This window comes from Zalophus californianus, chromosome 4 (assembly GCF_009762305.2).
Source record: "Zalophus californianus isolate mZalCal1 chromosome 4, mZalCal1.pri.v2, whole genome shotgun sequence".
NCBI lineage: Eukaryota > Metazoa > Chordata > Mammalia > Carnivora > Otariidae > Zalophus > Zalophus californianus.
Window position 1 is genome coordinate 96381212 of NC_045598.1, and position 27227 is coordinate 96408438.

Genomic DNA, 27227 nt, shown 5'->3' on the forward strand with positions numbered 1-27227 from the left:
AAGATACGTAAGTGTTTGACATCGGTGACTGAGAAACAAAGAAGTAAGCACTATCTTAACAATAACCAAGACACAGAAGCAACCTGTGTCCGTGCACAGACGAATGGACAAAGAAGACATGATATGTATGTGGATGTCTGTCCATGTACAAAATGTGTATGTGTGTGTGTTTGTATACAGAACAGAGTATTATTCAGCCATAAAAAATGAGGCAATCATCTGCCACAGCATGGATGGACCTTGAAGGCATCATGCTAAGTGAAATAAGACAGAGGAAGACAAATACTGTATGATCTCATTCATATGTAGAATCTTAAAACAAAAACAAATGCATAGAAAAACAGTTCAGATCTGTGGTTTCCAGAGGCGGAGGATGGAAGAAGGGGGAACTGAAGGTGGTCAAAAGGGGAAAGGTACAAACTTCCAGTTGTAAGATAAAAAGTACTAGGGGTGTAACATATGTACAATATAACCATAGTTTTAACACCATTGTATGACATGTAGGAAAGCTGTTAAGAAAGTAAATTCTAAAGAAGATGTGGTGTACGTACTTGTGTACACACACACACACACACACACACACACACACGGAATATTACTCAGCCATCAAAAAGAATGAAATCTTGTCATCTGCAATGACATAGATGGAGCTAGAGTGTATTATCCTAAGCAAAATAAGTCAAAGAAAGATAAATACCATATGATTTCATTCATATGTGGAATTTAAGAAACTAAACGGATGGGGGTAAGAAAAGAAAAGAAAAGAGAGGGACACAAACCATAAGAGACTCTTAAAGACAGAGAACAAACTGAGGGTGGATGGGGGGCACTTGTGATGAGCACTGGGTGTTGTATGTAAGTGATGAATCACTGAATTCTACTCCTGAAACCAATACTGCACTGTATGTTAACTAACTAGAATTTAAATTAAAAATTTGAAAAGAAAAAACAGTAAATCCTAAGAGTTCTTATTACAAGGAGAAAAAAAATGTTTCTTTTCTTTTTATTGTTATCTATATAACATGAATGTTAGCAGAACCTACTGTAGCAATCATTTCACAGTATATCAAACCATTATGCTGTTAAGTCTTAAATTTATAAGGTGATGTACATCAATTATTAATCAACAAAACTGGGAAAAAAAGAGTAAGCCTTCTCCAACTTATACAAAAAAATAATCATAATTCAAACTTAGGCTTTTCATTTTCCTACTCATTTTTGTGTAGTATTAGGAAAAGGCAGACTTGCCAATAATTTTCAACCTGTCAACCTGGTGATACGTTATTTCAGAACAAAGATGTATATAAATAGATGATCTGGAAGCCCCCAAAGTTTTCAAACATCAATTAGCAATAATCGCGCCTCGGATAAACCTCATTGGCTACGATACTGCCACTACACAAAGCTAGTTTTCAAACATCAGACCAGGAAAGCCACTGCTCTATTTATAGTCCTCTTTAACTCTTTTGTCTTTTTAAAAATAATTGTGAAAAAAATTGTGTAGTTGTACATTGTGTAACTGATAAGGTAGGAAAAAAACAATGAATGTACAAATAGAAATATGACACCAATTCCTGATTGTAATACTCCGTGACTTCAGGCAAATCACGTCTCAGTAATTTAGAAATGTGGCTAATACCTCACTTGTCTCATTGTGAGGGACCATTAGGAGGATCATCTTTAAGGTAATATGGGAGGGGCGCCTGGGTGGCTCAGTTGGTTAAGCGACTGCCTTCGGCTCAGGTCATGATCCTGGAGTCCCGGGATGGAGTCCCACATCGGGCTTCCTGCTCAGCAGGGAGTCTGCTTCTCCCTCTGACCCTCTTCCCTCTCGTGCTTTCTATCTCTCATTCTCTCTCTCAAATAAATAAATAAAATCTTTAAAAAAAAAATAAGGTAATATGGGAAACAAATTATACATCTATCAATAAATTAGAAATTTAAACATTTAAAATTCTAACATCTAGTGATTTCTGTAGGAGCCCTGAAGCCTAATTCTGCAGCTTCTGTGCTCTTCCAAAGGGTGTGCCTGCCTCCTGGCAATACTTGAGGGCTTTCCACATTCTAACAGGCACATGGGTACATTAACAGCTGTAAAGAAATTAATGTCCATTTCTTCAACCTTTATATGTATCTTTTCTAAAGAAAACCCGATTTCCCTAGGAATGTGCCAGAGTCTACAGGCTCTCCTCTTCTTCCTTCACTACTGCGCTTCTCCCCCAGCCTCAGAACAGCACAGCTCTGACTGGATCCTCATCTTATCTAGCACACGGCCCCAGGGGCAGAAAATACTCTTGGAAAGACAAGCAAAGTATGAGTGGCAAGCTGGTGAAAAAGTGCCCAGCTCAAAAACCTGGTAACAGATCTCTAAGTGGGTTCTGATACCTGATGATCAACAAAAACGAAAAGACCTAGGGGCGCCAGGGTGGTTCAGTCGGTTAAGCGTCTGCCTTCGGCTCAGGTCATAATCTCAGGGTCCTGGGATCGAGCCCCGTGCATCAGGCTCCCTGCTCAGTGGGAAGCCTGCTTCTCCCGCTCCCACTCCCCCTGCTTGTGTTCCTTCTCTCATTCTGTCTCTTTATGTCAAAATAAATAAACTCTTTAAAAAAAAAAAAGACCTAAAGAAACTGTCAAATGATAAAAAGATTGATAGAACAGTACTAATAGCTCATTTTGAGTTTCAGTTTATAACCTACAAAAGTTCAAACAGCTGAGGAACATGAGAAATTTCTTTTAATTCCCAGATACATGATTCTGTGAACAAATTTCCTGAGGATCATGAGAAAAAAAGTAATAAAAATTAATGTTGAATTCTAACTTACTCTAATAAGTAACAGACATACAAATATACATAAATGAATAGGAAGGGGGAAAAGGCTTCTTCTATCTCATAAAGAAATGTATACCTAAAAGAATTTTATTTTATGTTTCCTAGTATTTTTAAATCATGTCAATATACTTATGTTGTTTAAACGATTGTATAGGAGTTATTGTAATGAAAATTTAGTCCAGGAAAAATCTTTTTAAGCTTAATAATAGTCTTATTGTTGCTGGAAATTTAAAAATTTTTAAATTGACATTTTTCCCACAGAAAACTACAACTAACTGATCTATAAGTCTATCAAACGTAAGTATATTAAGATAAAATTCTGTAGAAAGAGTAGAAGATTCAAGTCGAATTCAAGTCCAAGGAGAAAGACAGAATAAAATTTTAACTTTCAAAAAAGAGCTTGCTATGGTATTTGGGATTCTAATGGATTTGTCTACAAGAATGATACAAGGGTTTTACTTTATAATTTCAATATTTACAATATGCCAGAAAATGCATCCTCAGCAATCATTTAAATTTAAGTTTATGACAGAACTTTTAAATGTCAACCGTAAACGTGAGGGAGTGCATATTTTTCAAGTCTTTCCAGAGATACTTGGGCCTAAAAGTTGAAGGACCACTGCTCTGGGACTGTTGATCCAACTTTAGTATGCAGATTGATCTGAGAGTTAAGTAAAAATTCACATATTTCTGAGTATTCCACTCCTAGAAATTCTGATTCAGTAACTATGGCTCAGAATCTATTTCTGATAAGGACCCCCCCAAGTCATTCTGATGGTCATTAAAGCACGCTATGAGAAATATCACTGTAGCGGTTATAATATGAACTTCATTCTTTTATAACTAAAAATTACAGGTAAAAGTAGCCTGATTGTATAATCCTAACTCCTATTCAAATATAACCTGCTATTCAGGCAAAAGTTAGAAAACATGTTTCTAAATATTTATTTTTAAGAGTAGGCACATCTATATCCTTAAAAGAAAAGCAAAGAGAAGCAAAAAATAAATAAATAAATTACATATAGCGTAGCTCTATTGTTTTCAAAGTCCTTTTTATAGATTAGGTTCCAAACATCACATTAAAAGAGTAGAGGAACAATTTCAGGAAACTAAGGTTCTAATCTTGACTTTACCATTACCTCTTGTGACTGTGGATAAATAACTAGCTACTGTGTTTTTTACTTCTATAAAATGAATTGGTTGGACTAGGGTTCTTAACCTAGGATATAATGGGTTGAATGTCATTAAAGAAGCTCTTAAAATTGAATTCATATGTATGTATATTTTTCTGGGATAAGAAGATACACAGCATTAATCAAATTCTCAAAGGTATCAATGGCCACACAGCACGTCCCCCCAACTGCTTAAGAAGAATGATGTCTTTTAGTTTTAAAATTGTATGATTCTTACAAATGTAACTCTAGGCATACTTGTCTTTGGAGGTGTGGCTGCATCATGGAATACTGAGGGCCGCTGTGCCTGGGTATCCCTGGTATTCGGGCAGCGTTCTGAGCCAATCTCATCTGATGGGCTTGGAAAGCTCCACAGTTCATGTTGCCTCTTTGCATTGTTTGCACACTGATCAATCTTGGAGGCTACAAAAAGCAGAAATTGCATTTATGTAATAATATTTTTTATATATATACCTTTCAATTATAAAATGTTATGGGAAAAATCATTCTGTCAGGACAGAAGGGCATAAAGTAAAAAGTATAAGCCACAATTCTCCCCATCTCTAGCCCCAATTCCTTCCTCTCAATACACGTGTGTATTTAAGGCCTATCAACATTAACTTATCCAACCCTGGATTAATGGTTTTGATTTGGATGGGGGTGGGGAGATCAGGAGAGATACAGGGATGGAAATGATTTGAACAAATGCCTAAAGAACTTATCAGATTAGGGCGCCTAGGTGGCTCAGTCGGTTAAGTGTCCGACTCTTCATTTCGGTTCAGGTTGTGATCTCAGGGTCGTAGGATCAAGCCCTGTGTGGGGCTCTGCACTCAGTGTGGAGTCTGCTCCAGATTTCCTCTCCCCCACCCCCTTCTTAAATAAATAAATTAAATAAATAAATAAGAACTTATCAGATCCTAGACAAAAACTATCTGTCCCTCTGGCCCAAAACCACATGTGGAAAACAAAAAAATATCTGGTATGGAGGGATAAAATAATCCTGTGCTCCTCCATAGTACTAGTGAATTAATTTTGTTTCCCATGGTAAGTATTTAATACCCTTCCTCACATCTCCCCCAAATCCCTGCCAAACCCAGAGCAAATATTTAAATTCTAACTTTTGAGCTTTGTCCCTGCTAGTAACGTTGAAATGTATAATTCATCCATACAGGACAGAGTGTAATCCTGAGGCCTTCATAATTTGTCAATAATGTCATGACGTAGTAATACTCACCTGTTGCTGTAACATCTGTGGGGCTGCTTGCCTAGGGTGCTGCTGTGTTGTTGTTGTTGTTGTTGATACAGGTGCAGGTGGTTGCTGCATTCTCATCTGTTGCAACTGCTGATGTTTCTGTGCATACACTTGTTGTTGCATGTGCTGGAGTCGAAGCTGTGCTAAGTTAATCTGTCCAGGGGTTTTACTAATGTGGTTTGTCCCTGGAGGAACTTGCCCAACTACAACATTAGGAGTATAACCAGGAGCTGGTTTACTCTCTATTACTAGATTACCTGAAGGATTTAAAAAATGAGAATAATTTGCATATAAATGATTGTATCATCTACTTTGTGGATTAGTCACTATCTTTTCCTCTTTCTTTTGACAACTATCAGCACCAAAAGCTTCTGACAGTACAGCAGAGATGGGAGCTAGGTTTAAAGATAATGAAGATCAGAAACATAGTCCAAAGCCAAATAACTGACTTTTGAGGTGTCAGAATAATATATTACCTGCCCTTTTTCTTTATTTACACAAATGCACAGAAAATTAAAGATCTGAAAGAGATATTATCAGAGGCGGCCCACGTAGTCAAAATCAATTCTCCTGGACAGACTCAAGGATACCTAAGATTGCTAATGCTGATGTCATCTGCCTCTGAATTGCCAAAGTCTGCAGGGCAGAGTAGGACACTGCTCCAAAACTGTCTGTGGAAACATGGAACGTTTTAACCACTTATGTCGCTAAAAATGACAATTTTCCTTGCTTCTTACTGAGCCCAGTGTTTTCTAGGAATAGAAAGCAAATTTTAGGAAGGTTTGATATAAGGCAGAGTCGGCAAACCTTTCCTTTAATGGGTCAGATATTTTAGGCTTTGCAGGCCACATAAGATCTATCATAAATTCTTTTATTTTCATTTGTTTTTACAACCCTTTAAAATGTAAAAAAACTCAGCCACCATGCCACACACCGTTTGCCAATGCCTGATCTAAGGCTATAACCAAATTTTAATATACACAAAGATTATTTTTTTACAGAAAGCCATCCACCTCTGCTTTTACAACTTCCAATGGTGAGGATCTGACTATTTTGAAAGTGAGTTTACTCATCTGTAGATAGTTCTAACTGTCGGGAAGTTTTTGGCCTTTGTTGTGAATTGAGCTGTTTGTCTGTCTCCCTGTAACTTTCACCTGTGGTCCGCAGGTCCACACTGTGGAGTAACTAGAGTGAAGTCCATTTCTCCTCTGTGTGGAAAAGAGCTACTCTTATCTTTCAAACATTCCTCAGTACATGACTTTCAGACACATCAGCATCCTGGAGGTCCTCCTCTAGTGGACAATTTGGTACAATTTATATACAAACTACTAAGCATCTAATAAATTCTTCCAGAGAATGAAACTCCATTTGCTAATAAGTTTTTGACATGAAATAGTCATTATTAATTTTAAAAGATGGGGAAAAGTTAGCAATGACACACATTTTTAAAATCTACACATAGGAGATTCTCAACATTCTTAAAGATGTCATGAACATAGCTCAAGTTCCCAATGAGGAACATATTTTCCAAGAAGTTTACATGTTAGAGTGAAGTTTCAAGTCTCTAAAATTTGCTTTAGATGTTTTCTCCTCCTAATTCAGTGAACCCAGTTACATTCATAAAACTAATTATTTCTCACCTAAATTGACTACATTCTTTGCCCAGAAGGTGGGATCACAATGGAAACGAATTGCTCCATTAGCAGCAGGCACAGGATCACACCGTGCTTTCAAAATATGGCGCAATTGAAAAGTAATCTTAAAGGGAAAAAATTCACATTAGTCTTAAAAATTATAAGTATCACTTGAGAAAACATACATGATAAAGACATAAAAAGCTCATGTAGCCCCACAAATCAATCTCAGATGAGACAGTATGTGTTTAAAAGGCTATCTATATTAGCAATCAAACGCACATGCTTGAACTTCTGACATTTCTGGTGATAAAACTACATTATGATGGTGATAAACTACTAGGTACATTACGATACTAGGTATCTTCAGGACAGTAAATACTGTATGATTCCATTCGTATGCGATTCCAGAAAGTGAAAGAAATCAGACTATGGTTGCCTAGGGTCAGGAGCAGAGGGGAACAAGGACACTTTTGTGGGTGACAGAAATTTTCTGTATCTTAACATGGCGGTGGTTACACTTGCAAAAATACAAAATCTAATACTTTACCCAAGTGCAATTCACTGAATGTAAGTATCTCAATAAAGTCCACTTAGAGACCATAAATATACTATACTATGTATGTGTCTCACCAGTCGCTTGCTGTACAGTAGTGCTGTGCTGCTGCCACTTGCAATTGCCCAGTTTGTAAAGTTCATAACATGCTTCACCTGCCGGGAGAGGCCCGTGATGTCGTTCTGCTGCTGCAGTAACTTCATCTGTCTTTCTTTTGTAACATTCTGAAACAGAACAAGAATTCAATGACGAATTCTATATGAAAAATTCAACTCACAATTTTTATTGCAAATGAACACAATACCTACATTACTTTTTAAAATTAGGATAAGTTGGCAAGCACCTCATTATTTAATGAGTCTCTGATCAAAAGAAAAGTCACTAACAAAAGCGGAACTAAAACTTAAGTTCCCTAAGCTAACAAGGGACATTCCATATATAGAAATTAATGTTAGTTGATGTCTCTCTTTTCCTTCAGAAGATAAAAATATTTTTATTAAAAGCAGTATCTATTATTAGGCTGATCCAATACACAGAATCTACGGCATAATGAGCTGACCTTTAGAAATATGATATACTCAACTCTACTTTTCAGACCAAAGAAAATTTTGTGTTGCCAGTGCCACCTACTGGTGCAGCATGAGGCTAGAGTTAAAATCTCTTCCTTTAAATACTTTAGACAAAATGAGAAACGTAAATTCCAAAGTTCTAAGAGCAGAGTTAGGGAAACTTTTTTTAAAATGACAAAAGTTCATAAAAGAACAAGGAAGTCAGTAAGAGTTGAAGGACCAATTTTGGGGGAAATGTTGCAAAGGAAAATTAAACTATCTGGGAACTAAAACTCCTAGAAGCAATATAGGTGATGTCCTATACACTTTAACATTTGGCACGCCAAACAACCTATCTACTTGGTACTTAACCAGTTTTCTTAATGCCTCAACTTGATTTATTGGAACAGATTTTTTCCTAAGAAAACAAGTTGCTCATTTTGTAATGTAAAACAGGGGATAAAAGTATTCAACTGATAGAAGCTTGATTCACAACTTCCCTGGAAATCACCAAAGCTTAGGAAAACTTCTGTTTTACAAAGTTGAAGAACATTTTACACTAGAAAACATCTATCGTTTAAATTCAGCATATTAGGAATATGTGGCAGATTTATCATTTCGTATTTTTGTATATTTTAGTATTAAGATGCATCTTTTCACTCAAAAATTCTTGAAACTGTTTAACATTATTTTAGACTATAGTTAAAAATGTATTTGCAGTAACTTAAAAGGTTATCAAAAATAGTTGCTGCTCAGTGCTCTCCATTCACACAGTCCTTTTGAAAACAAAAATCTAGTAGAATTAAATGCATCAGCTGGATGTACAACAAGAAAGAGACCTCCAACTTTTAAAAGTATGTGCAAGAGTACTTTTAATCTCACAACTGTGTCTCAATAAAAAGATGTATTTCAAAAGACTAAATTCAGAAATAGCACTGCCAACATCATTTCTTTCATTTGTATGTAACTATGTCTCTAATATTTCTACAATGTTCTATGAAGGACTGGAACAGAAAAAAAACTGTGGAAAATGTGAGGTTAATAGTAATGGAAGTTAAAAAATCAAATACATAGTTTAAATTGCTACCATTTAATGGTGCAGAAAACGCAACCCCATATCATCTAAGCCTACTAAAGAGCACCAAATCTTGAAAACCAATGAACATAGCAGTGGTCAGTAGAGGCGACTCTTTGTTTAAAACTTAATTTGGATTTCACAAATTGACTGATTCTTATCTAGAAATTTATATCTACATATTAATCTCAAAATATGCAACAAAAAACAATACAACAAAATTATCAGTAAGTTTAAAGTTTATAAATTTCAAAATGAGCATTTTTAGCAAAACTATGGAATATTTTTAAAATAAAGTGAAACACACAAAGGACTCAAGCAGACTCCCAATATACATTCACATGTTAATAGTTAAATTGAGGGCCTATCTTGGGGGGTGGGGAGGATGTAGCAGGTTGGCTTTGTCTTAGTTTATATAACATTTTAGTAATAATTCTTTCATTCCTAAGAGGACAACACTATCTCCTAATTTATACAGCTAAAATCAGTATTATTAAATTGGGCTGCAAATTAACTAACTCAATAAAGCTCTATTTTCCAATAGAAAATGAAATAAAAAAATGTTTTTAACTTTCTTTACTTCCAGGCCCCCCCAACCAATCTAAAAGAGCTTTCAATAAACATTAAAAACAGCTAAAGAGCAATAGAAGCAGTTTTTGTTTTATTTTGGCTTTGAACCGTACCTCTAGCTGCTGTAAGAGAGATTTTCCTTTCTTATTAATTTCATTGATAAGGGTGAAAATGGCCACTTTAATTTCCTGTTCTACTCGTTTGTTAGTCTCATTTACTTCTTTTATCCTGAATAAGAGAAATGCATCATTAGGTTATCAACTTATCCTATGTCTCTGAATCATCAACTGTTACAGAAATTCATCCAACTGGGCACTTAAAGCGAGTAATTAAAATTAAACCTTTGTCAAAATGTACAATTTATGTTTCGGTAGACCTGAGCACTCAATTTGGTCCAAACAAGTTATTTATACAAAGAACGGAATATTTAGTAATTTTAAATTAAGTTCATAAAGGCCAGTTTATTAGTCTAGATGGAAATCTCCTTTAGTTCCTATGACCTGAATGTGATATATAAACATCTGACATCAACATTTGTTGGCTAGTGTCAAATCTGGCACCTTGGATCTACTTAACACTTATCAAGAACATGTGCAAAAGAACAATGAATGTTGCAAACAGTAATTATCTGTTGAAATAACAGGAATTAAGCTTAGAAGCATTTATTTTCTCTTACAACTTAACCACTTCAAATGTGGGTTCTGATACACGCCCCCCCCTTCCCTAGCTTCTTCTCAAAACAGTTTTCCTACTGTACAGAATTAAGGGTATAAAACAACTTCAATCCATTTTGTAAAAGAGTTGTCAGATGTTTTAGAATAGGTATAAGCTCCCACTTTGGCAATGAAAAGTTCTGGTTGCAGATATGAAATAGCTGATACCTATTTCAGAGGGGGGGGGTCCCACCAATATAAATATGTAAAATGTTCAACAATCAAAGAAAGCAGCCTTCAACTTTTACATTCTACTTCTTTAGAAATTATTATCCATATTTTCAACCTCTAAAATGTCTTTTATTTGCCCAATTCAAATTTGAGTAACTTTAATCTGAGTAATTATAATGTAATTTTCCCTCCTTTGTCTATACATCAGCACATGTTTGGGCACTTATTTGAAAATTTTATTCAATTCTGTTCTTATCTTATTAAAGTGAGTAGAAGATGTCTTTTTAAAAAATAAGAGTGCTAATTACTATTGATAATGTAAGGTTCCAACTTAAAATGATTCAGCCAAAGACTAAAATCATTAAGCATGCTAAAAGCAGAGAACAGTTAGCCATAGTCAGATTCTCATTAGATTTAAGCACGTCTACTATATGTTCAATTGTGAAGAAAGAAATCAATGTACATTCAAAAATGGAGATAGGTCATTAAAGAATGTGCCTAAAGGGAAGTATTATCAGAGATTTCAATACTTTAAAAAAAAAAATCTTTCTGGAGATGAAATCATTAGTCTCCCCAACCCTCTGCAATTTTATAACACATAAACTCCTTGTTCTCCTTCTCTACACAGATTCAGAAACACATATATAAAATATGTACAAAACATTTGTACAAAAATACGGGACACCATATGAATCAACTCACTATCCTTTTTCTGAAAAGGACATTCATCTGTTATTTATGAGATGGTAGCTACCACCCTCTCCAATATCACCCACAACAGAGCAGTATCACTAAAACATCCTGACATTTTCATAACAATTAACCATCCATGAATAGTTTATGTAATATATTAGTGTAGGTATATACAGTTGACCCTTGAGCAAAGTCGGGGTTAGGAGCACCTACCCCTATGCAGTAAAAAATCCATGTATACCTTTTGACTCCCCAAAAACTTAGCTAGTAGCCTACTGTTGACCAGAAGCCTTCCTGCTAACATAAACAGCCGATTAACACGTTTCATGTTATATGTATCACATACTATATTCTTAACAATCAAGTTAGCTAGAGAAAAGAAAATGTTGTATTTATTGAAAAAATATATAAGTGGCCCCACAGTTCAAATCCATGTTGTTCAAGGGTCAACTGCATTGTTACATCTACAACTTCAGAATAGCCTTTGTTTTCTTTTGGTATCACTTCAGAAGATGAAAGTTAAGATGAAAGTTCTACCACCTTATGGTCTAATATATAATGTACTATTCATTCATTCATCTATTTAATACTTTTGAGTATCTACTGTCATTTTTAATCATTTTAATCATCATAAATTAACTTCAACATTCTAGAAGTACCTAAAAGTCTCAATATTTGTGAAACTGAAAAATAAATACTTATTAACCCTAGTCACACCTTCAGGAATATACAGATTTTAATTATGCCAGCTCCAAGTGTTCATCTTTCTACACTGAGTCCCCACCTTGTTAATGTACTCTTTATGGAACCTATTCCAACTTGCCTTATCAATAAATTTAGTTCATTTAGAAATGAACCTGAATAAAATGTTTAAATACTGATGGTATTATTGATAAACAGCAACAGTTAAAATCTGAGGGTCTGCTATGTGCCACAAATTGTGCTATACACTCATCTTATAATAACACTATTAAGAGAAGTAGTATTTTTAATTCTTGTTTTACAGATGGGGAGGTAAATTTAACCACCATTCTTCATATCCTCTCCTCTATACTATGTCTTCCACATAGTTAAAATTTGTAATTCAACTCTACGTATTAATTGCTTTTTCCAGTTATTTAAGGCTTTACAGAGTCTAGAGTTTTGTTGATTATAAAATAGTCAAAGACATATCTTAAAAGTATTCAAAATTTTGGTGAATTAAATCTTACTTAACTAACAAATATTATTATCCAAATTCAAACTTATATGATTTACCCTTCCAAAAATGTTTTCTACATATGCTTAATATAATATAGAAGGAAAACATATGTAAACTGGACCTACTGTGCTATTAATTCTTAAAGTGAAATTATGGTTTTAAGGCAACACACTTACCTATTCTGCACCTGAGTAGCTGCAAAATGAACATAATTCTTCTTCTCAAGAAGCTTAGCCAGTAGATTCTCAATTGCACCTTTCTGGTTTTGAAAAGCTTCTTCCAAAAACTGGTATCTTAGAACAAAAACAAAAACTACACTTAGAATGGAAAATTTACCATTAAAATTATGAAAATGAATTGCTACATGACTCAAACGTAAGACCTTACTTAAATGATGGACATTCTATGCGTCCTCACATACCTTACCTCAACAGCAACTTTTAACTACCAATCCCTTTCCTTCTGAGCCAAGCCTGAGAAGCCATTTTATAAGACTAAAAAAAATTAAAAACTATTCAAGTGCTCTTACATCAGAATTTTGATTCAGAATTACATTTTTTTAAAAATCCAAATATTGGAATAAGTTGTATACGTTTTAAATCATAAAATATAACATTACAGAAAATACTTTCAAAAGTGGGGAACTACCCGTAGTTTTAACATCATAAAACCACTACTATCACTGTAATATATACTCCTTAGCCTTTTTATTCCGTATTCCAAAATACAAGTATATAGAATGTATGTGCAATTTTATATCTGACTTTTCTTTATCTTGTCTTTACAATCACCATCTGAAACAGTATTTCAGCGCTCCATACTAATCAAATTTTTCTAAGACTTGAACCAATTAAAAAATCACCAACACCAGTTTTAATTTAACTTTGTCAATGTGAGTGGTGTTTATTATTTCCTAATATTATTGTGTGAAAATTTACACTTGAGAGTAAAGACTACAGTTCTTTGGCTACTAGGAGGGTAGAATGGTTTTCTTTCCTAGTTTTAGTTCCTTTGTGTAAATTGTTCATTAAGTCAACAAATATTTTTGGGATTCTTCTGTATGTTAGAGATACATGCGTAAAAAAAAATCCATTATTGTTCATATTCTTGTAATAAATAGGCACACATATGAAATGATACCATACTGTGATAAAAACTATAATGGAGATACATATAGTCTGCAACAAGAACACAGCCTTAATACCAAGGAAAGCTTCACAGTGAAGTCAGAATAGTATTATCATATGCTACATACAGAGGCATATTTAGGGAACTACAAAGACTTCAATTTAGCCAAAGAAAGCCAGGCAAAGGTCAAAATATGAGATAATAATTAATAAAATCCAGAATCAGGCTGTGAAAGGCTGGGTATGCCATGCTAATGTTTGGATTTTACCTTCTTAGTAATGAGAAGCCCTTGAAAAATTCTAACCAAGATGTAATAATCAGATTTATGTTCCAGGAAAATCAACAGACAGAGATATAAAAGATAAATCCAAAGAAGAGAGAACAGGATGACCACCTAGAACTCTATGACAGTAGCTCAGATAAGGTATCAGAATATAACACTAGCTTACATAGCTGCACAAACAAGCCTGAACAATGGACTCTGTCAGAGAGATCAGCACCTTTGGTAATTTGGGAGTTTACACGCTCCAGTTAATGTAAGGTCTATGGTATGCCCTAAAAATTAAACGCCTAGCTAAGGCACAGTCAAGAGAAGGTCACTGGAAATGAGCTCAAGATACTGATAAAGTTACAACTGTCTATGTGGATACTGAAATCACTAAAGGCAGAAATTGAGATAAAGAGGAAGACTATGAGCATCTAGATGTCTGTGTCTTCAGTGAAAGTCTCGCTTAAGGTAAATTTAGAAGAAAAGGTTAAAAAGTTGTGAATGCTGAGGAAAGTTTGGTAAGATGAAGGAAAAGTTCACTTAGTGCTCAGGTTCAAGAGGTAAAGGAAAAATGGAGGGCAGTAGAAGGCAAAATGTATGGCAATATGAGGACTGGTATAACAGAACATTCAGCAACTGAGGTTTTTATTTTGTGCATTGCTTTTAAGAATTTTATTGTAGTAAACCATACTTAATAAAACTGGCCACTTTACGATTCTTAAGAATTCATTTTTAAAGCAAAACAAAACAAAAAAACAAAACCCAAACCCTGTATGTAAAGTCTAATAACACTTCATAGTTTAAGATATTGAACAGCAAAAAAAGATGTGGGTATTTTAATTTTAAATTAAAACTATCAAAATTAATTAAAACTATCTACTGTCAGATAGATAGGTAACCCAAAGATAGTTTCATTTCATTCTTTTATTGAAAAACATCTGATTTATTCCATATACCACAATTTCTCTATGTCAAAAATAAAATTTTACTTTGTTAAATCTGTACAAATGAAGTAGGAATATGAGATTACCATGCTAACGAGTTACCATTTGTGACTCAATGAGCTTTAAATTGAGATGAAGAAAGAACTTTTGACAGAGTTTGATTATGTCAGTAAATAGAAAAGCACTTGGTAGAAAGGTCAACTAGTATCATAATTCACAAAATTTTAATTCATAAAATTTAACCCTGTACAAATTTATTTCTCTTCTCACCTCAAAATAAAGGTTTCAGAATCCTGTTTCTAGAAATATCTTCTTGATTTATGTGAACAAGTACTAAGCAAACACACTATGATATACCTACATTTAAGTATGTGTTCTTTCCTCCCCTTATACAGGAGTTAACATTTGAGCTGGATGTTTAAGGATGAGTAAGAGTACTCGGAATAAACTTGGGAGGAAGGTAAGCCTTCCCACTGGGGGAAAAAAAAATCTGAATGTATATTAGTTCATAGTTCTGAAGCGATCTGTCCTTTTCAAGGCTAAGGAAAAGAGAGCAAAACCAGAAAAGTAGAAAAATATGAGATGCTAAAAAGACTTGCACATTTTGCTTAAGTTGCATTCAGATAACAAATAATAGTGAACCATTAAGGAACTGAATGAAAAGTGATGCTCAGATTTGTCTCTGTTCACTTGATTAATTTCAATTATATAATTAGAAGAAAAATACTAACTGGATCTTGAACAACAAAAAAGCAACATGGAAGTAGTTTTGGCTACAACTTCTGATTCTCCTAGCTAACAGAATAACTAACTCTGCATTTTCATTTTTAGCAAATCAAAATTATTGTTGAAATACTTCAGGGGCTCCTGGGTGGCTCAATCGTTAAGCATCTGCCTTCGGCTCAGGTCATGATCCCAGGGTCCTGGGATTGAGCCCCTCATGGGGCTCCCTGCTCAGAGGGAAGCCTGCTTCTCCCTCTCCCACTCCCTCTGCTTGTGTTCCTGCTCTCACTGTGTCTCTCTCTTGTCAAATAAACAAATAAAATCTTTAAAAAACAAAAGGAAAAAAAAGAAATACTTCAGAAATGGGGAGAAAAAAGAATAACCAATAAATGGATTAAGTATAATTTCCATTAGGGGCGCCTGAGTGTCTCAGTTGGTTAAGCATCCCAACTCTAGATTTTGGCCGAGGTCATGATCTCAGGTTCCTGGGTTGGAGCCCCAAGTCAGGCTCTGAACTCAGTGGGGAGTCTACTTAAGAATTTCTCTCTCCCTCTCCTTCAGCCCCTCCCCTCTACATGCTCTCTCTCTCTCTCTCTCTAGGTCTCTCCAAAATAAATAAATAAATCTTTTTTTAAAATATAATTTTGAGGGCGCCTGGGTGGCTCAGATGGTTAAGCGTCTGCCTTCGGCTCAGGTCATGATCCCGGGGTCCTGGGATCGAGTCCCGCATCGGGCTCCCCGCTCAGCGGGAAGCCTGCTTCTCCCTCTGCCTCTCTCTCTCTCTCTGTCTCTCATGAATAAATAAATAATCTTTAAAAAATAAATAAATAAAATAAAATAAAATAAAATAAAATAAAATAAAATAAAATATAATTTTGAGGGGCGCCTGGGTGGCTCAATCGTTAAGCGTATGCCTTCGGCTCAGGTCATGGTCCCATGCCAAATAAATAAAATCTTTTAAAAAAATAAAATAATAAAATATAATTTTGATTAATATGTAAACACACGAAAGCCTTCTCTTAGGTGTTAATCTTTTATATGAAGTAGAAGTGATTCTTAACCTGGGCTTCAACTCACAGTGAGTTATATTCAGTATTTCAAAATGTGTAGGTAAAAATTACAGATGCCCATGATTTAGTTAGAATAGGCAGGCTAGGTAAGACTTTCTGTGCTTTTTTTTTTTTTTTTTTTTTAAGATTTTACTTATTTATTTGAGAGAGAGAGACCACAAGGCAGGGGGGGCGGTTGAGAGGGAGAAGCAGACTCCCCACCGAGCAGGAAGCCCAATGCGGGACTGAATCCTGGGACTCCAGGTTCATGACCTGAGCCGAAAGCAGTCGCTTAACCAACTGAGCCACCCAGGTGCCCAGACTTTCTGTGCTTTTGATTAGAATCATAGAAACTCAGGATAACATATAAACCACTGGTTATGTAGTTTAGAACAGAAATTATCATCATGATTATATGTTTTTTATTATTGAGAAATTATTTAATGCAGTTTGCTAAGAAATTTTTGAAAACATGGTTGTCAGAAGACTGGGAAATGAATAAGGGCTTTTTTTTTTTTAAGATTTTATTTATTTATTTGACAGAGAGAGACACAGTGAGAGAAGGAACACAAGCAGGGGGAGTGGGAGAGGAAGAAGCAGGCTTCCAGCGGAGCAGGGAGCCCGATGCGGGGCTCGATCCCAGGACCCTGGGATCATGACCTGAGCCGAAGGCAGACCCTTAACGACTGAGCCACCCAGGCACCCCATCATCTTAGTTTATAACGAAACTGAATATGCACTTTTTAGCTAGTATATAAGAATTCTGACTCAGTATCTTTTTTAAGTATCAGTATTTTTTTAAGATCTTTAGAGAGAGAGAGAGCGCACATGTGTGAGTGGGGGGAGAGGAGGAGAATCTCAAGCAGACTCCCTGTTTAATCACTCCTTACACTGTACTTTTAGGTACTTCTCTGTATATATATGATACTGTCTTGTGATTTTAAAACTTTTAAAAGTATGCAGTCATTAGTGATATGCAATGAATTCTTCTATTTACCAGGAAGTATTCAAAGGGTAGGGATACTGGGTGCCTGAGTGGCTCAGTCGTTAAGCATCTGCCTTAGGTCATGATCCCAGGGCCTGGGACTGAGCCCCACATCGGGCTCCCTGCTTGGCGGGAGCCTGCTTCTCCCTCTCCCACTCCCCCTGCTTGTGTTCTCTCTCTCGCTGTATCTCTCTCTGTCAAATAAAGAAATAAAATCTTAAAAAAAAAAAAAAAGGTAGGGATACCACAGTAAACAAAACAAAATACGGTCATCGTCTTCTTCCTTTCCTTACATTCTGAGGAGAAAACAAAAATTTAACTAGAGTTATGTGACAGAGAAAACACAAGTAGAAAAAAAATCTAGATCAGAAACCCAGAAAAGGTTCTTGAAGAGTTTGTACTGAGATCTCAAAGATCAGAACCAGCCATGCAGAAATCATAGATGAATCATAAAATGATCAGAGGCATGTCTGCATTGCTGCAAAGGAAAATGACCAACCAATAGAGTTTTTACTTTTGTAAAATTTACCAATTAACATTTTTGCCAACACACATCTCAACCAACCTGTCCCTTTGCCAAATGGATAACTGATTACTCTGAATGTTTCTTTCTCAAATCTTCTCTCCTGATATTCCTGTCATTCAAGCTCTTAGCCAAGCCCAATTCTTTTCCTAGTCATAAGCATTCATTCTGCTGGGTAAGTGAACCTGAGACTTATGAGTTCCTCAGATAATCTGACAGGCACACAAACTATAGTACTAAAATTAACAACTTTTTTTTTTAAGCAAAACCAAAAGGAATTAACTCTATTTTGGAGTTAATCACTAAAGTGAACTACAACTGAACCATATATTCAATCTCAAGACTCATACAGACTCCAAGATAGCAAGGACAGTCTCAGTTGTTTTTATTATTGTATAGTCATCACCTAGCATGGTACCTGGTACATGGTGAGCCCTCAAATATCTAATGAACAAAAAGAGCTGAATGAATACAAATACTGAAACAAGCTGCTTTTTCTCACAATAAATGTACCACATGAAAACAATATGCTTGGGGGCACCTGGGTAGCTCAGTTGGTTAAGAGTCCAACTCTTGATCTCAGCTCAGGCCTTGATCTCAGGGTCATGAGTTCAAGCCCCTCACTGGGCTCCACACTGGGCGTGGAGCCTACTACAAAAGAAGGAAAGAAGGAAAGGAAGGCAGGCAGGCAGGCAGGCAGGCAAGCAAACAATATACTTGGACAGAAAATCTTGATTTGTCACCATAGCTCTGAATCTGAAATTTGCTCCCTGAGAAAACTGATGGTACATATGAATTTACATGTCATTTTTACCGGCAATTTGGATTTTATCTGAAAGTCTTCGGGAACTTTGCAAGAATTTACAGAAAAATAATGGGTTTGGCAAAGGTTCTTCCTAAGTAGAGGTTATCAAACTTCACTGAATAACAAAAACCACCTGGGGTGATTTACCAGTATTTGTAACATACATAAAAAATTTTGATACCCAGGATGTAATTTAAAATTCTTATTTAACCAGTCTGGAGTAGGACTAAGGCATCAGTATTTTTTTTTTTTAAAGATTTTTTATTTATTTATTTGACAGAGACAAGCGAGAGAGGGAACACAAGCAGGGAGAATGGGAGAGGAGAAGCAAGCTTCCTGTGGAGCAGGAGCCCGATGTGGGGCTCGATCCCAGGACCCTGGGATCATGACCTGAGCCGAAGGCAGATGCTTAACGACTGAGCCACCCAGGCACCCCAACATCAGTGTTTTTTTAGAGCTCTCTAGGTAGGTCTACATCTAGGATTGAAAAGAAAAATATCTGCTCTAAAGCTTATTTATCCATCTATCCACCCAACTATCCATTTTTCAATATAAAAGCCTAATACAAGAAAAGTTATTTCTCAGGAAAATATTTTAGAGAAATTTCACTTATACAGCTCCATTCAAGTGACTTCCATTATAAACTATCTTGCTCTTTAACAAAAATGTCTGGCATTATATTTTAAGTACACTCTTTTAAACCATAATGATCCTAAAAATCTACAAATGCCCCTATACACAAAACCTCAGACATAAAATCAATGAACTCCTCACAAGTCCTCAGCCAAAATCTGGGCTGTATATGTACAGCATGAGATTATGCAAGGCTTAACAGAGAGCAGTTGCTATGAAGTTGACGGTAGAACAGAGAAACTAGAGGTCAAGCAGTTCCAGGAAACAGAATTCCAACTGAGCTAGTGGGGGAAAAGACTTTGTCCATCTCCCCAGATATCTATTTGAGAAACCAGAAAGCCACACCTTAAAAGAAAAAACTATACTTGGAACAAATTTTATCCTAGGCCTATCCTGTCCTAAAAAAGCCTAAAACCAAGTCCTCTCAAGATCTTCCAGGAAACAGAATTCAGAAGTTGAGTCCAACCGAGTTAGAGAGGCTGGGGAAATACATTGGGCTTTCCATAGATCCTCCCTGAAAAAGCAGAAAACCAAGCTTACCCAAGATCAAGGTGATCAGCCAGTAATTTAACCCCCTGACAGAACAACAATCAACAGTCTACAAAGGAAAATAAAAGAATCTAGTTCCTATAATGTGACATCCACAACATCCAAACATCAATTCAAAAATCACTAGGTGTCGGGAGCACCTGGGTGGCTCAAATGGTTGAGCGTCTGCCTTCTGCTCAGGTCGTGGTCCCGGGGTGCTGGGATCAAGTCCCACATCAGGCTCCTGACTCAGCGGGGAGCCTGCTTCTCCCTCTCCCTCTGCCTCTCCCCCTGCTCATGTACTCTCTCTCTCTCTCTGTCTCAAATGAATAAATAAAATCTTTAAAAACAAAACAAAACAAAAATCACCAGGCATCAAAGAAACAGGAAAAAAATTTTTTTTAAGTAAAAAGTAAAAACAAAACAAAACAAAACCCAACAACAGTAGAATATAACTTCAAGAAAATAAAGAAAAACAGTTCAGTAGAAACTAACACCAAGATGGTTCAGATATTCTATTTAGCAAAGACTTTAAATAGGTTATTGTGTATTTGTTCAAAATTTACATGAAAACATCTTTTAGTGAGTGAACAGAAAATCTGAGCAGAGAAATTAAACTACAGAAAGAGAAATGGAAATTCTAGGAAAGTGCAATAATTGAAATAATTCACTACATGGGTTTGGCAGCAAATGGAAATGGCTGAAGCATTAGTGAAAATGAACACAAATGGAAAGTTATAAAGTCTGGAAAAGAGAGAATAGATTAAAGGAAAATGATCAAAGCCTCAGGGACCTGTGTGACAAAAACAACATATAATTGGGAGTTTCAGAAGACAGAAATAATGGGGGGAGTGTTTAAGGAAATAATGGCCACGTTCCCAAATTTGATGAAAACCATAAACTTATAAAGAACGTCCGTGAACCACACACAGGATAAACAGAATGAAATATACACCTTAAAACATAATAGTCAAATGGTGAAGACCACAGAAAAACACACTCTTGAAAGCAGCCTGAGAAGCACCAAACATTCGGGTAAGAACAATATGAATGATACCATTAAAAACAAAGGAGGCCAGAATACAAGGTAATACAACTAAAAATGTTGAAAGAAAACACTGTCAATCCAGAATTCTATAACTAGTGCAAACATCCTTCTAAACTGAGGATTTTCTGATGAACATAAGCTGAGAAGATTAACTACAGCAAACCTGCAAAACAAGAAATGCTGAAGGATATTCTTCAGGACAAGGGAAAATAATAAAATATGGTTAACTCATATAAACAGGAAGATATAAAGAGAAACAGAAATGGTAATAAATGGAAAAATATTTTTAAAAACTAGGATTTTGTTTTTCCTTCTCATAATTTCCTTAAAAGACAGCTTTTATTGGGGGGGAGGATAGTGTGTACACACGGCAGGGACCAGAAGGAGAGGGAAAGAGAGAATCCCAAGCAGGCTCCGTGCATAGCACAGAGCCCATTATGGGGCTGATCCCACAACCCGGAGATCATGACCTGAGCCAAGACACCCAGGTGCCCCAAAGACAGCTATTTTTTTAAAGAAGGCATTGTAATGTAAGATTTATAAGGTATGTATGAATAAATGATATGGCATTAGTATAAAGGAATGAGGGTTTGATAAACTGAATCATCCTTTTGTATTCATAAAGTAGGAAATACTACAATACTTTAAGAAGGCTTTAAGTTAAAACTGCATATCATTAGCCCTAGAGCAATCATTAAAAGTAATAGAATTAGAGGCGCCTGGGTGGCTCAGTTTGTTAAGCGACTGCCTTCGGCTTAGGTCATGATCCTGGAGCCCAGGGATTGAGTCCCGCACCGGGCTCCCTGCTCAGCAAGGAGTCTGCTTCTTCCTCTGACCCTCCCGCTTCTTATGTGCTTTTTCTCTCTCATTCTCACCCTCTCAAATAAATAAAATCTTTAAAAAAAAAAAAAGATAATAACAATAATAATGATAGAATACAGGGTGCCTGGGTGGCTCAAATGGTTGGCTGTCTGCCTTCAGCTCAGGTCATGACTCTGGGGTCCTGGGATTGAGCACCCTGTCAGGCTCCCTGTTCAGTGGGGTGTCTGCTTCTCCCTTTCTCCCTCACCCCCTTATACTCACTCGCTCTCTAATAAAATATTTTTTAAAAAATAATAGAATTAGAGCTTAAAAAAGCTAAAAGTGGATGTAAAATTAATCAAATACCAAAAACAGTTTTATTAACTTGAAACATGGCAGAGGAAAAAAAAAACAGAAAAATAAAACAAAACTAAATGGTAAACTTAAACTTAACCATATCAATAATTACATTAAGTGTAATGGGATTAGGGTGCCTGGGTGGCTCAGTCAGTTAAGCACCTGCCTTCCACTCAGGTCATGATCCCAGGGTCCAAGGATCGAGCACCACACTGGGCTCCCTGCTCAGTGGGGAATCTGCTTCTCCCTCCCCCTATGTCTCTCCCCCTGCTTATGTTCTCTCTGTGTGTCAAATAAATAAACTCTTTAGATAGATAGATAGATAGATAGATAGATAGACAGACAGACAGACAGACAGGATGGAATTAAACATTCCAATTAAAAAAGCTAGGACCTGGCTGGCTCAGTTGGAGGAGCATGCGACTCTTGATCTCGGGGTCTTGAGTTCAAACCCCACGTTGGGTGTAGAAATTACTTAAATATTAAAAAGAAAGAGCAAGGGCCTCCAATTAAGAAACAGAAGAAGCAGCCCTCAACTACTTATACAATTAAAAACTGATTTCTATGAAAATACACAGATATAACTGACAACTCCTATATTCAGGCAGGTCTACCACCTCTTTTTTTCCTATACCTAAATTAATAAGTATTTGCTGAATAGATGAAATGTCTAAATGTGTGTCAAATACCAGTCTAGGCTCTTCAGACACCATGAATAAAACAAATGCCTATCTTCATGAAGCTTATATTCTAATGAGAAGAACACAAAAAATAAGTTTATAAATTAAGAACATATTTAGAAAGGGATAAGTGCAATAAAAAAAAAAAAAAAAAAAAACCTGAAACAGAATAAGGAGAATTAGGGGTAAAGGGACAAATTGCAATTTTAAATACAGTGATCAGAGTAGATCTTGTTGACAGTTACATTTAAGCAGACTTGACGGATAAATGGAAGTTCGGTATGCAAATAAGTGGACCAACAGTGTCCCAGGTAGAGAAAACAGGGAGGCGGCAGCATCTCTGCCATGTTTTAGAAACAACAAAAGCCAGACTGAGGGGGGAAAGCAGTAGTAGATGAAATATGAGCATATAGGCCACTATAAGGAATCTGACTTTTACTCTGACAAAAGTGGAGAGCCACTGCAGGTTTTGAGCAAAGAGTGAGTCTGACATGAGACTGTTCTAGTAATTAAGAATAAACTGAAGGAGGGCAGTATTACAAGCACAGGGATGACTTTGGAGACGACTGCAGTCATCCAGGCCAGAAATGATGGTGTCTGAGACCAGCCTGGTAGCAATGGAGCTAATAGCAATGAGACAGTAAGAAATTTTGAGATTCAGGGATAGATTTTGAAAAGGGAACCAAAGAGATGGCTTTTTTTTTTTAAAAGATTTTATTTATTCATTTGACAGAGAGAGAGAGAGAGCGATCACAAGAAGGCAGACAGGCAGGCAGAGGGAGAGGGAGATGCAGGCTCGCCCCACTGAGCACAGAGCCTGATGCGGGGCTAGATCCCAGGACGCTGGGATCATGACCTGAGCCAAAGGCAGCTGCTTAACTGAGCCACCCAGGCACCCCCAAAAAGATGTTCTAATAATTTTGAGTTCGGATATGAGAAAACAGTGGAATCAATGATAGTGCCAAGATTTCTGGCTTATGCAGTGGCAAAAATGCAACTGCCACAAACTGAGATAGGGCAAGGCTGCCAGTGAAAAAGATTTGAAGTGATCAGTTCTATTTTGGATATATTATATTTGAGAAAGCAGACACTCAAGAAGAGATGTTACAGTTTATAGAATAGACAAATCTGAAAGTTCAGGAGAAGAGTACTGAGCTAGAAATAGAAATTTGGACATCATCAGCATATGGATGGTATTTAAAGCCATAAATCTGTAGCTGCAGATAATGAAGTAATGCCTGGCACATCCAACATTAAGAGATGGAGGAAAATGAGCAAATGAAACTGAGAAGTAATCAGTGTGGTAGGAGGAAAACTAAAAGAATGTGGTCTCTTGGTAGCCAAGTAAATAACATGTATTAAGGGGATGATCAACTATGTCAAATGTTGCTGATGTGTCAAGTATTAAGATGATGACCAAGTAATGACCTCTAGATTTAGTAATGCAATGGTTACTGGTGACCTTGAAAAGAACAATGTTGGTAAAATGTTGACAGAGAGCATGGGACAGGAGAAATTAGGAGATCATGATTATAAGTAATCCTTTCAAAATATTTTGCTGCAAAGAGGAACGGGGACAGCTGCCCGCTGGGAAAGTGGATTAAAGACAAGTTTTACATTTTCTTTCATTTTTTAAAGATGGAAGAAAAAATAGAATATTAAAATACTGGTGGGAATAAATGCTAGAGTGAAAAACTGACATCAGCAGAGAAAGCCAAACTGCTGAAGCAATTTCCCTGGCTGTATGAGATGAGATGGAATCTAAGTGTATAAGGAGAGAAACTGGCTTCATAGAGGAAGAGAATTCAACTAAGATAACAGAGAAATGAAAAATGTGGGTGCAACTGCTTGGTAGACAAGTAGATGTGGGAAAGGAAGTCTGCAGAAGTTCTCTTTGTATTACTTCAGTTTTCTCAATGAAGTAGGAAGCATTGCCAATATCTGGGAGTGAGGATGAACAATGAAATGTTGACAGGAAACAGCGTTAATGCACAGTATGACTGCCAGGTAACATTAAGAGTCTATTTGAGGTAAGTGGTCATGAACTGAGAATAAGACCAGTTGGTGTCATGATGTTCAGCTGCATAAGCAAAGCATGATGGAAGGAAAGCTGGGTTTAATCAAGACTGTGGTTTTACCTAGAGACCTCAACCAAATGGGATTCAGGAGTCAAAGCTAAATGTGAGGGAGTGAAAATGATTAGCCCGAAGTTAAACCGGAAAAGGGTTAAGTGAAAACATAAAGGACTGAGATAAAGTGAAAAAAAAAATAGTACTATCAATGGATTATAATAAAAGTCACTGAGTGGTGAAAAACGAAGTCTGACACTAAGCAGAATGAGCTAGAATGATGAGATGTGGTCACAGAGAGGAATGCGTGAAATTGAATATAATTATTAGAAATGCCAAGGTCTAGAATACAATTATGGATGTGACTGGCAAACTTTAGAAAGAAGTTCAAAGAACACAAAGACTAGAATGTCTGAAGGATCAAAACTGCCAGGAATTAAGACAACAGTAGTATCTACAGATGACCTCTGAGTTAGAAACTGTTTAAGGGATGAAGTTGAATGACCCATGGGTTTTTATATTATAGCACCAATGAGGAATAGGAATGATAACGTAAGATTAAAGTTTAGAGATTTTTAGGGAGGAAGGAGGAAGAATGGTCTAAAAATAACGAGAATAGCTATATATCTCCAGGTCCAGTGATACATGAAATATCAAAGAAAAAACAGCCACCAATTAAGAGGGCTGCAGGGGAAGCGGTGTCCTGGAGCTCTGTTTCCACTACAGCAGAGAAGCCACAGAAAAGGATTTAAAAAGAGACTGAAGATAAAGAGATCCTACTGATGACAAACCACGAATCCCAAAGAACAAAGTGGCAGAGAGACATAATTGTCATATGCAGAGCCTTACGGGAATTAAATTATGGCAGATGAGGGAAACCTAGGAATGTGGGACTTTTCTCAGGTGACAAACAGGGATAAAGAACACGGTAATGTTAGTCCTAGTAAATTTAAAGCAAATAACGATGGAGCCCCAGGCCCCACCCTTCTTTACCACCATTGGTAAAGAAGGGTGGGGCCTGGGGCTTCCTCTTATAATCTGTTAAAGGAGAAGAAATTCTATCAAGTCAACCACATCTTCACCCCACATAAAGGAAGAAGAGTCAGAATTGTGTGGTCTTAGAATCTGTGGGATCGCTCTCACTCTTAAGAGCTTTTTCTGTATCTTCACATAATAAACTTCTATCGCTTTACTCACACACACAAAAAAAAGGACCTGCAATTTTACTCATGACCCACATTTCAGGAGAAACAAACTCACTCCTCCAAATGTGTAAGTTCCATCTTGCCCCATCCTGAGAATTCACGGAACAGAGGAGATCTGAGAAGGCGCAGTAAATGTGAGGAAACTCTTCTCCTGTGAGGATGGGGACAGATCTATGGGATGTCTTCTAAAATGATAGGCCTAAATAGTTTTAATCAATTTTACTTTTTTTTTTACCTTTTATCATCTCAAATGATTTTTTCTTTTTTTCTTTTTATTATGCTATGTTAATCACCATACATTACATCATTAGTTTTTGATGTAATGTTCCATGATTGTTTGCGTGTAACACCCAGTGCTCCATGCAGAGCGTGCCCTCTTTAATACCCATCACCAGGCTAACCCATCCCCCCACCCCCCTTCCCTCTAGAACCCTCAGTTTGTTTCTCAGAGTCCACAGTCTCTCCTGGTTCGTCTCCCCCTCAGATTTCCCCCCTTCATTCTTCCCCTCCTGCTATCTTCTTTTTTTTTTTTAACATATAATGTATTATTTGTTTCAGAGGTACAGATCTGTGATTATTTTTTTTAAGATTTTATTTTTTAAGTAATCACTACACCCAATGTGGGACTCGAACTTATAACCTTGAGATCAAGAGTCACATACTCTACCAACTGAGCCAGTCAGGTGCCCCAGAGTTTTATCAATTTTAGATAGTGGAGAATTCAACATTTATAATACCATCTCCCTTACTTTTATCATGCCCAATCTAATTTTATCATTAAAGTAGTTGGTGTTTATATTATTTTAAGATCTCAAATTTAATATGGCCAAAACTTGACTACCAATTCCCTAGAAACACCTAACAAACCATGTCTTCCCATGGTCTTCTCCACATTAGTAAATTCAATCCTATCCTTTCACTTACTCTTAGTAAGCTGAAAGCCAAAAATCTTGGTGTTAGTGATACCCCTCTAACTCATACAACTCATACATCAGCAAATCCATACATCCCAGTTTCAGGCATCAAATCCAAATTCAAACTATGTGTAGAATTTGATCACATCTTA

At 36.4% G+C, this 27227-nt stretch overlaps 1 protein-coding gene and 1 pseudogene across 2 annotated transcripts in view; both read right to left on the bottom strand.

Moving 5' to 3' along the window:
* TRIM33 (tripartite motif containing 33) overlaps positions 1–27227 on the bottom strand; it is a 115766-nt gene that overhangs the window by 24592 nt on the left and 63947 nt on the right. For both annotated transcript variants that reach the window (XM_027603931.2, XM_027603924.2), the window contains exons 5-10: positions 12592–12708; positions 9751–9865; positions 7522–7668; positions 6895–7012; positions 5237–5511; positions 4261–4425 (exon numbers count right to left, since the gene is read on the bottom strand). In XM_027603931.2, coding sequence (XP_027459732.1) covers positions 4261–4425; positions 5237–5511; positions 6895–7012; positions 7522–7668; positions 9751–9865; positions 12592–12708 — 937 coding nt within the window. The remainder of the gene's footprint in view (positions 1–4260; positions 4426–5236; positions 5512–6894; positions 7013–7521; positions 7669–9750; positions 9866–12591; positions 12709–27227) is intronic.
* On the bottom strand, positions 1226–1407 carry LOC113917060 (annotated as a pseudogene).